We start from the raw sequence: 17,158 nt of genomic DNA on the forward strand, positions 1-17,158 counted from the left end.
TATATAAAAATAAGGACTAACAGCAGGTCCTTAAGCTGTGAAGTCTTTTTGAAATGGAAATATTTATATATCTCTTCCTCGATTGGAGTAGTTTTCTTAGCATTTAGGTATTCCTATGTATTTTGACAAAAAAAAAAAAAAAAAAAAAAAACCCCAAGTAGAATAACTCAAATTATTTTAAATTTTTTTTTTTGTTTGTTAAAAAGTAGTTATGATCTGTCACTCAATCGGGCAATTGTCAGATAGCAATTGAATCAATTACCCTGCCTAGGCCACCCCTAAAAAGGTGCCGAAGTGGCCTGGCATGTCCTGTGTCATGTGGCTGCATTCAGTCATGAATGCCACTATCCACAATAAAATAATACAAAACAACCTTGGGATAGGACAAGAGGTAAGTAACAAAAATTGTAGCGAAGAAATTGCAACCATGTAAGCAGAATTAATCACTAGAGCTTGGTGATGTTGGGAGACATCCTGGAAATGTCCCAAGAAATACCATTGTGCTAAGGGCTGTTTCTTTGGGGATCCACTTTCCCCTACGGCATGGTCCTTCAGGGCCAAAACCTTGCCCAGGCAGCTGGTCAGCTGAAAGGAAACCTGTGTKTATTTGGTGGCCAGTCCATTTTACAGCGCTCAGGTTCGGTTTTTTTGGGGTGTTTCAGGCACAAGCCATCTGGGATTATTCAGAGGACAGGCTGAGACCTTGTGGAATCAGCCATATAACATGAATGTGATTTTGAGAACCTGACACAGACCCAGAGATTTGGTAGGGGAAACTGACTTCCATTCAACTACTTAACAATTTKTAGTTTTCTTCTTCCCCATGAGGACACTCCCTGTGCTGGTCATCCCATGGGAAGTGTTGTGAAGTTCCTGTTGTGAAGGCCTGTGATGACAGCTGACAGCCAGTGTCAATCCCATGAATTTCACTAGGAGTTTAGCCAGACCCCAAACACCAGGACAGCACAGGAAACCCGGTGTTCTGTCTGAATTCCTCCAATCTCTAAGTGCTATTTTGTAATGGTACAAGGAGAGATTTTGGGAGATTGGTGGTGGGATTTTTTTACTTAAAKRTCAATTTTGTTAGTGASATGGGAATGAAAGAAYCTCCARCAGATTAAGGGGAATAAAAGRGTCAGATTAGGCCCCTAAAATTAGAAGTACCTCTCTGGCTGCACCAAGTGAACTGCTGTCTCCTAGGGAGCTTGAAATTGCAGTCAGCACTTAGGTTCCACCTTAATTTCCTACTGGAAAAAATTGTGCTAATATATTAGCTGTTTTTAATTTGAGCATATACCCATTCACAAAAATAACTAACTAAGGTTAAGTTAAACTGCAGGCATATAACTTTTCATCTATGCATCACCTTTCTTTTAGGGTGCTTCTATTTGTAGGTTATATCCCTGGGGACATGCATATCCCATCACACAAAACTGAAAAACCTTCTCTTCCTTATATCCTCAAAGGACACATTCTTGTTCCTCCCTTCTTGCCTGATGGGTGACACATGGGACAGATACACCCACCAGCCTCTTCAGTTTCATGTAACAAGACTCAGTTCTAGCCCTTGTTAAGACACCTATTGGCACTGTGCATCTCAAAGATGATAAGTTTCAGAATGAAAAACCAGCCCRGCATCTCTACGTTAAAATTAGACAYATACAAAAAGTCACATGAATGTGATGTTCTTGTTAACTGTATACTTAAAAACTGCAATGACATTCAGCAGTGTGTTTTAAGAATTTTATTAAAATGCCATAATTTGCCTGTCTATTACTTAGATATCTCAGATGGATGGATGTCATGCAAAAGTGCAACTGCAACATACTTTCTTGCTTTATAGTCCATTCTTCTCTTTAGYTTTCTGGCCTCCAGTGGGATTTCTATTTTCTGTTGTTAAATCCCAGCATAATGGATAGCACAGCTGCAATGGACAGCTGTAATTTTTACTGACTTCTGTCTTGGTGTGTGACTCAGCTRTGCAGTTCTCTACTCAGCCAATGTATTTTGAAAGTGGATTTGAATATGTGTATATACTGTTTAATCAGCAACAGAAAATGTTATATTTTTTTTTAACTTCTCACTGTTGAAGGAGAAGGAAAACATGTCTATTTTGTATTTAATTTATTTATTAGCATTCCCTAGGTTCTTAATGAGGGAATGTATAGGAAGTTGTTTTGGATGTACACAGAATGTAAACCCACAGTGGAGTAGTAAACTTTTTGAAATTACATTTAATTTTAAAGTCTCATGAAAGGTAAAATAGTTACAAAACACTGAARTAGTAATAAAATCTTATTACTAAGAGAATACTAGCATTGTATTAGTGCCTTAGTAGTACCATGCTAGTACCTAGCACCATGTTTTGGTGCTTGGAAAAAGTTCTTGCCATCTTCTACTAACTCGTTTTTCACCCCTGCACAAAAGCATTAGAAAGTACCTTCATCATCCCTGAGCTGAAATCGAATTGATATACCAGCTTTTCACTAGGATATCTCAACACATTCAACTTGTCATGTTCTATGCTGGATCTTGTCCTTTGAATGACACCTGATACTTCATTTAATTGAATGGCAATTGTATGCTGCTATTGTTGGGGTTTGTACTTAATGACGGGTAATATACACACATAACCTGCTTGAAAAGCTGAATATTTTCCTCCAAACAACTTTTACTGTGAGAACATCTGTAAACATGCACTATCCCCATGTCACTTCTCTATGGAACCAGAGAAGAGGGAAGATGATATATTTGCACACACTGAAATGGAGCAGCATACCCCCAAAATATGCTAAACTTAACTTTTTGCTCAAATCCCCTGAGAGTAAGAACTGTCCCTGAGAAATAAGACAAGGATGTCACTCAGCAATTTGGCCTCTCTGGTTTGTACCTGATATGCCAATGAACAACCCATAATCTCATAAAACAAACTACTGAACGGTTTGCAGATGAAACACACAGTTCTAACTACAGTTTAAATATTTAAATAATATCTCCTCCATTGCATTAGGTACAAATCTGTTTTCTGTCAACATTCAGCCAGTCCAACCTAGGATTTTAATAAGAAATATCAGTTAATCACAAATCTATCTCTAGGCTATATGAGCCTCTCTAATGTGCAGTTCCAGGAAAATTGCCAAAGGACTAATGTGTATCCAGCACTGAAGCATGTAGCACTCTCCATGAGATTYACTGTGATAGAAAAGTGGAAACAAACCCCTCAGTCCTTCCAGGAGGAGGTACATTAGTGTAGTACTTGGCCATTTTTAATACCATTTAATATCTTGTAAATACATAAAAGTATTGAGAATTAGTATTTTATCAGGTGGTTTTCCAGCTCTTCTCCAGGTGAAAGCMGGTGTTGCTGTTAGCAGCAGTGTTTTTAAGAGAGGAAACAGTCAATTTATGCACATTTTTATCTGATTAGTATAACTATTTRACAAGATTCTTTATAGCCTTGCTTGGGAAGAATGCTAAATACAGTCTTTTAATTAAAACTGGAAGGGTTTGGGTTTCCTTAGAAAATTTTTGGTCAACTGTCAAGTGAGTGGTTAACTGTCAAGCAGGGACACTGGATACTTATGACAATATTCAGCTTCTGACTATCATAGTCAAATTCTGTATTGGATTGTTAAGAGTGTAAGACTGTAACATGCAATGTAGTAATAAAATTCATAAACTTTGATGTATGGAAAATTATGRTAGCCAATAGCATTTTGAATATATACAATTGAAACTTTTTTGGCTTTGGAAATCAAGATTTGCTGTTATAGATCGGCATGGGGTTTGCTGYTCCATTTGAAGAAGTTTGACTTTCAGTTGGTTTAATACAGAGACTSTCACTGAATGGGAAAAACCCAAATTGTTCTTTTCACCTGGCTATGATTTACATGACTAATGAAGTTAGTGTAATAACACAGGTCTGTTTCTCCACAARTATACCAGGAATGGTATTATTTGTTTATTTATTTTTTGGTATTTACCTCTGCATCTGTGTGCTGTTGATTTTTCTTGTTAAAAGTTTTTTTTTAATTTTTTACTCTCTTGTAGAATAACTTTCCATTACAAGAAATGCCTTGCATGCAAGATCAAATACTGTGCTGTGTACTCCACTCATTAAAGAATCAATAGCTGTATTCTGTATTGTAAGTAGCTTGTTCAAAGTAACAGCTTGCAAAAGTAAYAGTAAGACATCTCCAGTCTGTTTTTTTCTGTTTCCCTGGATATAAAAGGAGCAGCTGGTTAGAATCTGTTCTATAATATTAAATAACATCCCAGTAGGAACCACTTCTCTTTCAGAGAAATATCTAGCACTGACTTACCAATCTGTGCAGTGTGTTGATTATACTCCAGCTTTTACTTTAATTCCCTTTAATGATCCTGCAGGTCATGTCCAGCTATATGTTGCAACTCTTCTACATGTGATTTTTAATTAATATAATTCTTGATTATTTAAATTAAAACATCATAAATGGCAGGGAACATTAGATTTTTTCAAAGTGAGGATGTAAAACTCAGATCCTGAATTCTTTTTAAAGTCCTCTGGGAGGGATTCAAATCCTATAAAAATATTTTTGGTGGTGATTACAATGTGTATGTTCACCTGTTATGTATGAAGGSAAAAGCAGTGTTTAAGAATTTTCAGAATAGCTTTGTGTATGATGAATCTGCAAATTAGATGCAAGCTGTTAATTTTACTTAAACTGTATAGACATTTGTCACATAGTTTGGAAAAAAGCTGTAAGTTRGAAAGGGTGTGTTGAGTTTTACACAGTTTAAAATATCTGAAGAGCATTCTGTTTAGGTGACACSTATGACTATTAAGTACAAGGTACTCATCATCTGAGTGCCAAATATAAACTGTTAAGACAGCTATTTGGCATGTTGCTCTGTTATATGTAATTTTTCTAAAATTTATGTGATAATACTTGTTAGATTTTTAAAGCTTTCCCTGTATTTTGTAATCAAAATAAAGATTTGTTGGGTGATTATATTTGGAATGTGTTTGTGTAGGTGTACACAGACATACACCCTTAGACATATATATAAAAYAATGAGGTAACAGTTTATACAATAGCGAGCTATTTAATCTTAAACATTGGTTACAGATTCATTATGCTGTTTGACAYAATACCTGTATGAATAAACCATTAATTCTTCTTCTTCCATAGCAAACTAAACCTACATTATTAAAATAACTAAAACAATTAAAAAATAGAAGTRGTAGTTAACCAGAAGCTCACCTTGAGGAGTTAAATTCTATTTACTTCATATCCACTCCACTGTGCAGAGGTGTGAAGGAACTTCATGCAGACCTTTTCCTGCACTATAYCTGCAAGCAAGCAGTTGATATTGTGGCTTTCAACTAATCTGAACTCAGGGTTTTGTCCAGTGGATTATGGTGCATCTGAGCATGCTTGGCATACAGGAGAGCCTRTAGAAGCTCCTCAGGACACCGGGTGCCACAAAGGGGACCCCTTGCTTGTTGGTAGAGGTGCAGAATCTGCTGTGGCAGATATGAGCCATGTTAAGGTCAGCTGAGGTGCTTCATAAGGASAAAGGTCAGCACTACCCTGGACCACATTGTCTTACCCTGGCATGGGGGTATGGACATGCCATGAACAGAAACCCTGCAGTCACTGAGGAAAGGCCAGGGGAAGGACTCTCTGATTCATGAAGTCACAGAAATGAAGGCAAGGTGTTACAGAACAGATTCCTTTTTTTTTGTTTAGAGCCTTTCCTAAGATGACAGAGAAGGACTGTATTCCCCCTCTTTGCTTGGGTTTTATTTTGGAAGGAATTTAAAAAGGAGTGAGCAAGCATGTGCTATTKTCTACAAGAGAGATCAGTAAAATGCGTGTGGCCAAGGATGGGTTACAAAGACAACTTTGTAATTAGAGATAGTGCAAGTTCCAGTGATATATGTACGGCAAACCAGGAATTATTCTGGTACCTGTAGTTCCTGTAGTAACGGAAGCAGCTTATGCAGTTATGAACTCAGTAATTTTTATCTATTTTGTAGCTACTTTCCATAATGCAAASTATTGGGACCCATCCCCACTGCTTTCCTGCTCAGACTGCTATAGTTCTGTGCAAAAGCACTGCTGAAAAGCATGAGGAGTTCATGTAAGTTACTGCACTAGCAGTCTGCAGTCTAGCTCATCACATAGAAAATACATCAGTTTCTGTTACATTCAGCTGTATCTGCAGTGAATGCATGTATAACATTTTAACAGAAAGTTAGAGAAGGTGCAGTGGTAATCTAGGAAATAGCTATTTTTCCTCAATTTTTTATCTGTTCCTTACCAATGTASTTGGTTCTATACCTTAGAAGTTTCATTTTAGATATTGAAAGTGGGGGGGGAAATGGATTCTGCCTGAGAGACTTCACTGTTAACTTCATTCAGAAAACAGTAGTTTTTGTCTTTTAATTAACATAATCTAATTCAATTTCCAGACCCCTTTTTCTCCAATTTGCTCTTGCTGTCTGCAATCACTTTTTGTATTTTTCCTTCTTGGATAAAATGTGTGGCTATATTGTTTTTTTCCCACTATTCCTCCTGTTTGCTCTAACTTTGCCTTCATGTATGCTACAGTATGTGCACCAGAAGCCCTTACTAATTTCAGTAATGAAACAATCTCTGAGGTGGCAGCAGCATTTCTTTATGTTCTGTAATGATTTTGGGAAATGTGGTTGCATTTACTGCAACACTGACACAGAAATCCATTCAAGATCATGAATAGCTCATATTTTAATTGTAGAAACATTTTACATTAYAGGTTTATATTAATAAATTCCAAGGTGGATGAAATAAATTCAAAACCTGCTCTTCAAGTGTGGAAGTGAGAGAAGGAAGCTCTTGCAGAAACAGGTTTTATTCATATGATGGAGAGCAGCACTGCACCASAGGAAAAGGGTCATCACTCCTGAGCTTTAAACAGGCTTTCAAACATCCCACATCAAGATCTTTAAATCACTGGGAAATAAAGCTGCAGAAGTGACCTTAATGTAATATTCTGGAGGGAACTGGTGATTTGACATATTCTTGGCAGTATTTCCAAACTTAGGGCTGAAGCAGCCTGCAGGCTTTCCTTTGGGTGGTTCCCCATCCCATTGTCTGAGTGCTGAGGTGATTCTCCTGTGATCCAGGTAAATCAGGAGTGTAGCACACAGCAGCCAGACAGCTGTCACACACACCTCCTGATCATGGTGGGTCATGTCAGCACCCTCCATCACACAGGAAGGGCAGGAGCACCCCCAGCATGTCCCAGATGGGATGATGTGGAGTTCCAGAAGGCAGGAGAAGGCAGTGAGGCAATCCCAGGAGACACAGCTGGCCTCAGGTCTGGGCCTGGGCAGYCTTTCATCCAGAACATCCTTTCAAATGAGATAGCATATTGCCATATTCACTRTTTGTGGTTCCTTTCAATGTTTAAAGCCCAGGCAAGCTGCAGTGTTACAGCCTGGTCAGCCCTTCCTTTCAGCTGTGGATAGGCATGTTAATTTATTTACATGCTCTCAGAAACATCCTTGTTATCAGAGCTTAGTGGYTGCCTTCTGGGTAAGTACAGTAAAGACCTAAAAAGCTCCAGGAAAAAATGGGTCCAGTGGTGCAGAATATTTTCCAAAGCTCTTTCCACAGCCACATAATAACTACTGAATTTAGGCTAACAGCTATGTTCACTTWCTTCCTAGCAATGGCAAACTCGAAACCCCTGCTAGAGCACAATGCTAATCAGTCACTGATCAAATTTCTAACCAGCCTGGAAGATGTACTGTTTGATAGCACAAATGCATGTATTTGTCATTTTTAATTTTTCTGCCTAGCACTTATTTTCTTGCTATGCTCCATAATCAGTGACAAAGAAGCTGGATAGATTGTCACAGATCTGTGCTTTTCAATTCTTTTCCTGTATTGTGAAGATGCCTGAATTCTTAGTTTGTTAACACATTTAGGAGAATAGTTATGTTCTATGCAAAAGTTCATATAAAAATGTTTATTTCTTGCTACACTTTTTATGGTAAGGCTCCATACCAAATCTACATTATGAATTACACTTTTTCTTACAAATATTTTAAATCACTAATGGTTTAAAAATAGCAGATTTTTAAGTGCTTTAGTTATTTTTTTGCATATAAGTTGTCTTTATTTCATAAGTTGCTCTGAAATAAARTTTCTTTAATGATATTTTTCCTAAGAGGTGATTTACTACAGTCTCATTTTGTCTGACCTTTAAATTAGTTTTATGCAACCACGGTATTAGAACATTCAAACAAATGCAACATAGATTTATCAAAGTTATTATCCCAGTCTACACCGAGGAACTAGACATTCAGAAAATTTGGTCGGTCTGATATTAGTCAAAGTTCATCATTTGATACAGGTTCACACATGGGAAATTATTAGTCCAGCTGAATAAGGTAGATGTTAGTAGAGGCGCTGCAGAATGGAATAGAACTGGATAAAAAAGCCATGACAATAGGTTGTGTTAGATGAGACCTGTCACATTAGAAGGAACACATCAGTGGAATTTTTCAAGGATCAATCTAGAGTACTTGAGTTACTTAACATTTTAATCAATGGTTTTGGCACAAAATGTAGAACTGGAGGAACAGAATTTGGTGGTGGCAAAATATTGTGAGGCATCATTAATAAAAAGGATGATYGGAATATTATGCAGAAAAAAATGTTCTGACCTTGAGGACTAAAGTAATAGAAATGAGATGAAATTTAAGAGTACTGATGGCACTTAAGGGCTGCTGAAAGGAATTTCTGCTAGAGACTTATCAGTTGAAGATGATAGAGGAGGCGAAAAACCTGTGTGTAACAATCAGTCATAGAATAACTATGAGTCACCAATGTGATAYAGCTGAGAAGAAAGCAATGTGATCCTAGAAAGCATCAAATGAGATATTTCCTGTGGAGATGGGGAAATGTTGATGTTGTAGCAGCACTGGAGAGCTTGCTTTCGAAAGGCTGTACACCTGCTTTTAAGGAAGAYTAAATCCAAGTGATGCAAGTGTTAGGAAGGGTTATAGGGACAATTAGAATGATACAGAAGCTTCTGTACTGCAAACAAAATAAAAGATTGTGGCTTGTTTAGTCCAGTAATATAAGGGTGAGAGGAGATAAGATTGTTGTCCAAATACTCTTCTGGGGGAGGAGAACAGCAGGATGGGAGAAAAGTGRCACTTGACACTGAAAACAACTGGATAAGAGTGAATATAGGCTGRAAATTAAAAGAACATTTCTAGTGGTCAGAGCAATGGGGTCTGAATCAGTAGTAGCAGTGAAGAGRGAAATGTACTAGTTTTAAGGCAGATCTCAGTAAACTCATGGAAAAGATKATATGGTGTTTATTTCATATGATGTGACTTGCTGAGTCAGTTGGGAAATAAATMTGCAGATTTATGAGGTTTTATGTTCTTCATTGCTTAGTCACCTGTGTGTGCATCATATGTGATGCCTACAGCTTGTTTGGATGGTGCTATCTTATTTAACCTCAAATTGATATTGAATAGCAAGACACAAACTTTCTGTGTGACGTATCCTTATTCATACCTATACTGCTCTAAAGTATTCAGATGTTCTCATTCATACCTGCAGCAGTGCTCAAAAGTACCCACTATGAAGATTTATGTATTTATTAGAGGTACTGTAGATGGTACAAAAGTTACATTGCCTTCTAAAAAAAAAAGTGTGGAATTGTTCTCATTTATGTGAAACCTATGTTTCATAATTTTGGCAAAGGAAACAGAAAATGGGTGCAAACAAAACTTCTAGGTTTCTAAGAAGAGATAAAACACCTTTAATACCAATAAAATTTACTGGTATTATTTACTTCTTTTCTGACACAAGTGAAAACATTAAAAATTACATAACATAGTGAAAGAAGAAACGTAGTGTCTGTTCTCTGTATTGCATGCTAACTTCCCCAGCTACTTCACTGGAAAAGTGTGGTAGTAAGTTTTACTGAAGTAAGAGATTAAGTTTRGCACAGAATGTGAAAGGAACCTCTTGGAAGTTAAGATCATTGCAATGTGAATTCCAGCTGTAGAAATTCAAATGCACATCATTTCTATCGGGATAATAAATTTGAAAGCTCTTGTTAGGGAAAAATGTTGATCCTCAGATGCTTGTCAGTAACAAATATTCAGAAAAGTTTTCCTATTAAAAATACTTGYAGTGAGCTATTCCGATCTTAGGAAATAAAAATAATTTWAAAAATATATGCAAGAAAATAGAGGGACTCTGGTGAACAAAGGAAGTCCTAATTTCAACCATGAAGTGGTTCTTCGCTTTACTCCTCTCAGTACCAGATTGAGGGTGATGGAAGGAAAGCAGGATGTCTTAATAGAGCACTTTAAATGACAAGAGTTGCTATTAAAAGACAGGAGAAGAAAATTCTTAGAGGGCTTGAGCATCTTGCGTTTGCCTGGCTCACACTGCTGGAGAGCACTTGTCTTGTTTGAAAAATATTTTAGTATTTCAATTACAGAACCCTCTGGGCTCTATTCACAGCACAGTATCCACTGTTTTACCATTGTGGACTCTGCAGAACGTTGTGTATGGGGTTCTGCAAAAAATCAATTCTTCCAGTATAAACATCCTTTTTGCAGAAAGTTGAAAYAGAAAAAGGATGGAGTACACTGACATGTTGCTAAGCAGCAAAAAGGACATATGTCAAGAACCATCTATGTCTTTTGTATTACTACACTTTCTTTCTTCACACCTTCATCACACAATCTGTTATGATTCTTATGTGCCCGTAATATGGAGAGAAATTACATAGAAGCTAGATTTTCCTCATTTCTTCTGTTTTTTTCCATTTTTTAAAGATCTGGTGTTAAAGAGAGATCCTTGGTGTGTCTAAACTGGTTGAGACATTACTAGTTTCAGGTCAGTCCAGGGCTTTAGGCATTTTTGATGTTGCTGATTAATTCATTAGTTGATGGGACTCCCATTGAAGCCTTTTAGACCTGGGTTACTTCTAGAAATAAAATGAAAATCTTGCCAAAAGGGATAATATTAACCTTTGAAATAAAACTGGCCTCTCTAGACCATGAGGAGGTCAGCAATATTCTTCTGGGATAGTTAAGACCTACAAAATGGTGACTGCCAGAAAAAAAAGAGGTAATTTGAAAGCATTAGCAAGTAGGAATTTTGAGATGGTTTGCAGTGACCCCTAATTTATGTTGCTGACCATCTCTTCTATTCACTGGAGTAGGTGTAGTTTCTTGCAAGCAAGTTTTCATGGATAAAGCGTTAAGGTCTCCCCTTTTTTCTCCCACAAACATTTGTGTGAGTAGTTTTTGTGACATGTATTTGTAAAGTGTATCGAAGACCTTYTGATAATTAATTATAATTTTTGCAAGGATGTATTTTATGGTAGTGACATTCCATTGTTTTAGAAACATTTATTTACTGCGAAACGTTTACAGTTTAGTTTCAGGACATAATGTCTTCTGATAACAAATGTCTTCTGAAATGAGAAAGAGTTTTCCTTAATTTAAAATTTCAGTATTGAATTTTTTTTTTTTTTTGTTATGGCTATTTAGTAATCTCTTCCAAGTACTTTCATATTTTTAAGGTCAGGAATTTTTGAAAGGACAAATGGGACCCAAATTTCTTTTTGCTTTTCTCAGACCAATTGTGATGAGGAAATGRTGTTCTGCAAGTTGGCATTGGAACAACAAATTATACATCAGCCAGGGCTCATGCCTTTTTCCCTATGTGCCCTGTGACTATATGACTAATAAAATGCCTATTTTTATTGTGTGTGGTCCAGCATCAGAATAATAATCATCCTTGAAGATTAAATTAATGAAAAATCAATTTAGCAATCAAATATTTCAGCCATAGTGGATGGCTGAGTTAAGAAGGCATTATAGGCAGAGTATAATTTGTTCAGCCACATAGGCTGTTGTTAGATTTCTTATTCAGCCATCAATTACTGCAAAATGGTTAGCTGAAATTACAATTAAATAATGGTTGCAAMCCACAGTGTTAGAGCACAATCACATGTGGCTATTTTAGAAGTGACCRTCCCTGCTATTTGCTACTGCTTTTYCTCTGGAGGTGACAGACCTTAGAAGGGCTTCTGTCTCACACTGCCTTGCTCAGACACCACCAAGCCCTGGTTTGGGGCAGGACCCTTCACAAGGCCATTGTGGTGTCTCCTCCCAGGCTTGTAGCTCCCAGTGGGGTGACAGCAAGGAGCCAAGGCTGGTCATGTCCCTCTGCCTCTTGTGGGGGTTTGCCTGTGAGCATGGGCTTTGCTCACGTGAAGAAGTCACCCTTAACTCCTTTCAGGATGATACATTTATAACAGCCTGTTTCATGCCTGTATGTAAAGAGGGATTACCTGAATCATATAGAGTGCCCAGTACTACCGTAACTGCTCCTGGAATGTCGCTGAGATAAGTACTTCAGTATCATTTATTGTCCTACAATTGTGCTTCTGTCGAACTGTGTGTAGGTTAGGAACTTGGGCTGTAAGAGAAATATTCTCAGAGAAAGCATTTTAGACTTTCTGTTTCAATTCCCCACATGTTCAGTACCCATCTTTATGACATTAATTAATTGCTTCTTGATGAAATTATTGCCTCCTGTTTACTGTGTGCCGTAGGAYGTTATAGAGGACATGAGAGAGGCTTTGAAATTTGCTCTCAGAATTTTCAAAGCAAAACAGTGATAAATTAAAGGAAGAATTTGGAGCTCCTCATGAGTTTGTGATACCATTTTAGGGCTCAACTTTTCAAGAGAAAAGCAGTGACTTAATAATCCAAGCCAAGTCACTCCTTTTTATTCATGGTACAAAGGGTTTTAATACTTGCCGTCTGTCTCATAGAGCATTATGTGCTCGCTTATATATTCAGTGGAAAGGTTGTTCTCTGCAGGCTTATCTGTTGCAATATTTCCAGCTATCCTGTTTTAAAGCATTTGCTAGTAGGCATATGTATGCAATACATCATGAAAAAATGCCAAAAAAAATCCTATAAGAACTTATTTTGCATCTTGAAAGGGGATGTAAGTTCAGATGTGCTTTAACCGTGCCATACCACGGATGTGTCTTTTTAGCAGTTCTACATGTAGGCGTTTGCTATTAGGTGTTTGCTATTGTTAAAAGTGACAGCTACATCCCTCTCTTTAGGTGAGCCTTTTAAAAATAAGTGTAATCTACATATGGTTTGCATATTTTATTTTGTAATTTGCATATGTTAATTGACAGTCATTGCAGCGACAAATGTTATTGCGCGTAGGCTGTCTAAATTCTGAGTTACAGGAAAGTTTGCTCAAAGGCTCAGGAAAGACTGAACTTCCATTGATTGTCCCCTGTGATGCTGGGGACAGGGGAGCTCTGTATTGCACACTTCAAAAACAATGAATAATGAATGAATAAACACAATGGTTGGTTTCCTGGTTTTGAAATATAACTTRCAACTTTGGAAGGGAATCATTGCCTGCTGTCAATGCCTTCCACGGCAGTAGCTTCATGCCAGATCATATGGAAAATTGCTCTTAAAGTAAGCCTACATTTCTAGAACTATTTTTCGGAATGAGGATCCTAATTTTACCAGTTAAATAATACATGAAGTAAATGTCTGTTGTACCCATGCAGAGGAGTCAGGAAGCAAAACTGTGGTGTAAAGTGAACCACATGAACACAGCATTTTGTAGCATTGAATACACAAGATTCACTTCTGCAGATCACCCRTGTGTTTTGCAAGAACAAGCAAGATCAGCATATTCAAAAACATATACTGGAGGAGACATCAAAGTTTTTGCTCAAAAAGGTGTCAGATGGGAAAGGGAATAGTAGGGAATAACTACTTTAATGACATTTAGGTTGCTGAATATTGCAACAGTTGACCTGTACTGGAATAATCTTATAACAGGAGTCCCCTGGGATTCTTCTGCTCTSTGGCAGACACACTGGCATCAGTTTATGTATTTTCTAGGCCACTACATTTCAAATAAGAGCAGTTTCATATTACTACTGTCAGTGATGCAGTCTGAAAAAACAGTGAAAAAGACAAAAAGAAAACCTGTACRATTTTCCATCATAGTGACACCATTGTGGTATCAATACTATGGATCATCCATCTTGCAGTAGTGTTTTCCTGTGGTTAGCAGACAAGTGGACAATGTCACTGGCAGTACAGTTYTTATTCAACATTTCAGCAAAACCTTCTGCTTAGAATCACATTTAATAAAGATAAGGTAGTAATTCCTGGTAAATCTAAGAGAATGATTCACAGATGGGCGGGTAGTTGGACGAATCCCCCATAATTGTCATTTCACTGTGCCCTTCAGGAAACATCCATTGGCAGTCACTCTCCTGGGACTGGTCTGAAAATGTGACAGGGAGGGMCTGCTTCATTTGCCTAGGACAAGTCACCCCAAAGAGCCACAGTCAGCATGATGAATGTAAAGGAGATGATTATTCCACATCAGTTGGCTAGTTATATAAAGGGATTTTTATTTAAAATGTATTACTACAGAATATACCAAAATATTCCTAATTTCTGGAATCACTGGGGAAACAAAAGAAAAGACTCCCCTGATGCAGATATTGCAATTTTTTTCTATGATACTAGAGTGTAAACATAAACATTTCTCAAAAAAAAAAAAAAAAAAGAAAAAGAAAAAAGTAAGATTTTTTCTTGGTATCTGATCGCATTTGGGTTAAAATTTACTCCTTATAAAGTAAACACCACTTCTTCTTGACACTGTTAAGAATGTCATTCCACAAGTGTAACTTGTAACTGATGCAGTAAACAAAAATTTTGTTTTGTTAATACTACCATTTGCTCTTAAATCCTCTCATGGTTTCATGAAAACCTCTGTTTTGAAACTCAACAATTCTTATCACCTTTCTTATGATTCTGAAGGTTTAGGTGCATTTATMATTTCTCAGAACATACAGAGCACAAATAACTTAGCAAACAAGCGGCAAACACAAATTCTTCAATGGAAACGCTTTGGGTGACCTTGTGAGTGAGTTCCATGTGAGTACCCCTGTGAAGGACATTGAATGGAGCAGACAGCTCAAAACATGGGAGAGTAAAATGTGAATGGATGACATACAAGTGATGAGACTCAGGGGGAAAAAAGCAGGTGGAAATAGAAGAGGAGGAGCAAAAGTTCAGCTTCCCTACGCAGAATCCCCACGCAGAGCAAAGCTTCCTGTGAAGTTGCTCTTTGGGGGTGTAGCCTGCCATCTGCCTTCAAAGTGGTGGATTTTTAGGAGACATTAAAGGTGACAAAAGTCATTCAGAGCCACTGCTTGTGASTCTGCTGCACACCACCTCAGGGGAATAGCTCTGGGAAATCAGACCCATGCTGCTCTGCTGACAAAATGTGTGTGTGYTTAGAAGCTCCTGCTCCACCCCGGTAGGATCCTGTGCGAGTGTGTAGGCATAGACAGCTATCCTGGAGAAATTCAGAATTACTTACTAAATGTGTTTTGTTCCTGAAGTGGGCACATTATGGACACAAAGCACATGCTGTAGGAGAGGGTTGGTGTTTTCTTCTTTCCGAATTATGGGGCCCTGTACCCATGCAGTCAGTGTGGGCACCTACTGGGTACAAAGCCTGGGGAGGAGAGGTTTTATTGTCATGCTGGCTGCTGTGAATTGTTTTCTATGGTGTCTTGCATACTTTGAAATATTTAATGAGTTATCTCCAAGTTCAAAGCCGTAGCTCAGACCATCAAAGTAATTTCAGTTTTTTGCAATGGCAAGCAAAATAGCCATGCCTTTTTAAGGACCACTTTCCTCTGAGGTTCTCACAAAGGCAGGAAAGAACAAGAATTTCAGTCTCAACTGCCTGAAAGAATAAACTCTCTCACATGATTTTTAGCACTTCTTAACTCTAACCAGATGTGAGGTATGCAAGAACAGCCTTTTAATTTTATTTCTAGTTGTGCTGATTCTAAGAACAGGAGGATAGGAGGGATGTGGTTAAAGTACTGCATGAAATACAAGAGTGCTGATCCAAAAAATTTTAAATGTCATGTTCAGTCCAGGGTTTATGCAGAGGTCTGGAAACAACTCCTATTTATCTAAATTGCTTTATGCTCCACTGTGGGCATTTTTTCCTCCATTTCTATTTTTTGTAGCAAAATGACATTTTAGTTTTGAATTAATCCACAATTTTGCTGAAAAAAAAATAGGCAAACTTCACTTTGTATTAGAAAGCAGTTGCAGAGTAGAGCCCATGTTTTCAAGTTGTGTTCATCATGCTTTGTTGGCATAATCCAGAAGTGTGGGGAGCTGAAATGGAGCAACTACCTGTCCTACATCACAGTACAGCACTCCTCCTCTGCCCTCTCCTTTTGGGTGATTACCTTCATATAAATTGAGATTATTTTATTTCATTCTCCTTACCATTATTTGTGAATAGTGTCTGAAGTAATATTAATGGGAGAGAAATCATTTGAAAATATTAATGTATTAATGCATTAGTGCAGTGAAGGAAGGTTGACTTTAGGCAGAGATGTTTTTCTATGGTTATGGTGAAAAAACAACCTTGTAAGAGTATTGCTTTCTATTACTCTTCTATGTAATGGATGCTCTCAACAGAACAATTTTGGACTGGTGTTCTGTATTTTATTCCAGTACCTTTTTTATTTGTCTTACAGTAAAAGTATWAATTGGTTCCTACCAAGCTTACTCTTACATGGTGTTAGTTTTTGTAAACAAGTAAGTCAGTTCACTATTCACTGCAATAGCTGGCACAAAACTTKGTTTCAGATTCTGAGTTGAGTTTGCAATGTTGATGTTAAATAAAAATGTATATTCCTACTTTTGAGATATCTACAAATTATTTGAAAGTCGGGGGAATATTTCAAATACAGATGTTTACAGCAATATATTTGTATGTTCACAGTGCAAGGTGGAGTATCTTTTTTTTTTTATTCAGAGTCCTGCTTGATATCATGAGTTTAAAGTATACCAAATTAAATTAGATTTCTCACACTTGGTGATTTCTATRCATTTTTAAAATGTGGTAGATTTTGAAAAAATATATTTAATTTTTCAAAGATGTATTATGAATTGTATGGTCATGCCTTATTAAGAGATCAGAATATCAAGTTATCTATCTGCAATCATTCTCTTTGATGTCAACAGGGATTCTTATTGGGAGAGTTG

General features: G+C 37.2%; 1 protein-coding gene across 1 annotated transcript in view; it reads left to right on the forward strand.

Annotated features, from left to right (window-relative positions):
* The first annotated feature begins 543 nt into the window (after positions 1 to 543).
* LOC130578400 (LIM domain-binding protein 2) overlaps positions 544 to 17,158 on the forward strand; it is an 82,067-nt gene continuing 65,452 nt past the window's right edge. The window contains exon 1 of the mRNA XM_057374465.1: positions 544 to 637. Within this exon, the coding sequence (XP_057230448.1) occupies positions 544 to 637 (94 nt within the window). The remainder of the gene's footprint in view (positions 638 to 17,158) is intronic.

Source organism: Malurus melanocephalus, unplaced genomic scaffold (genome assembly GCF_030028575.1).
Source record: "Malurus melanocephalus ecotype Western Australia unplaced genomic scaffold, MMel_1.1 scaffold_225, whole genome shotgun sequence".
In the NCBI taxonomy this organism is placed as follows: Eukaryota; Metazoa; Chordata; class Aves; order Passeriformes; family Maluridae; genus Malurus; species Malurus melanocephalus.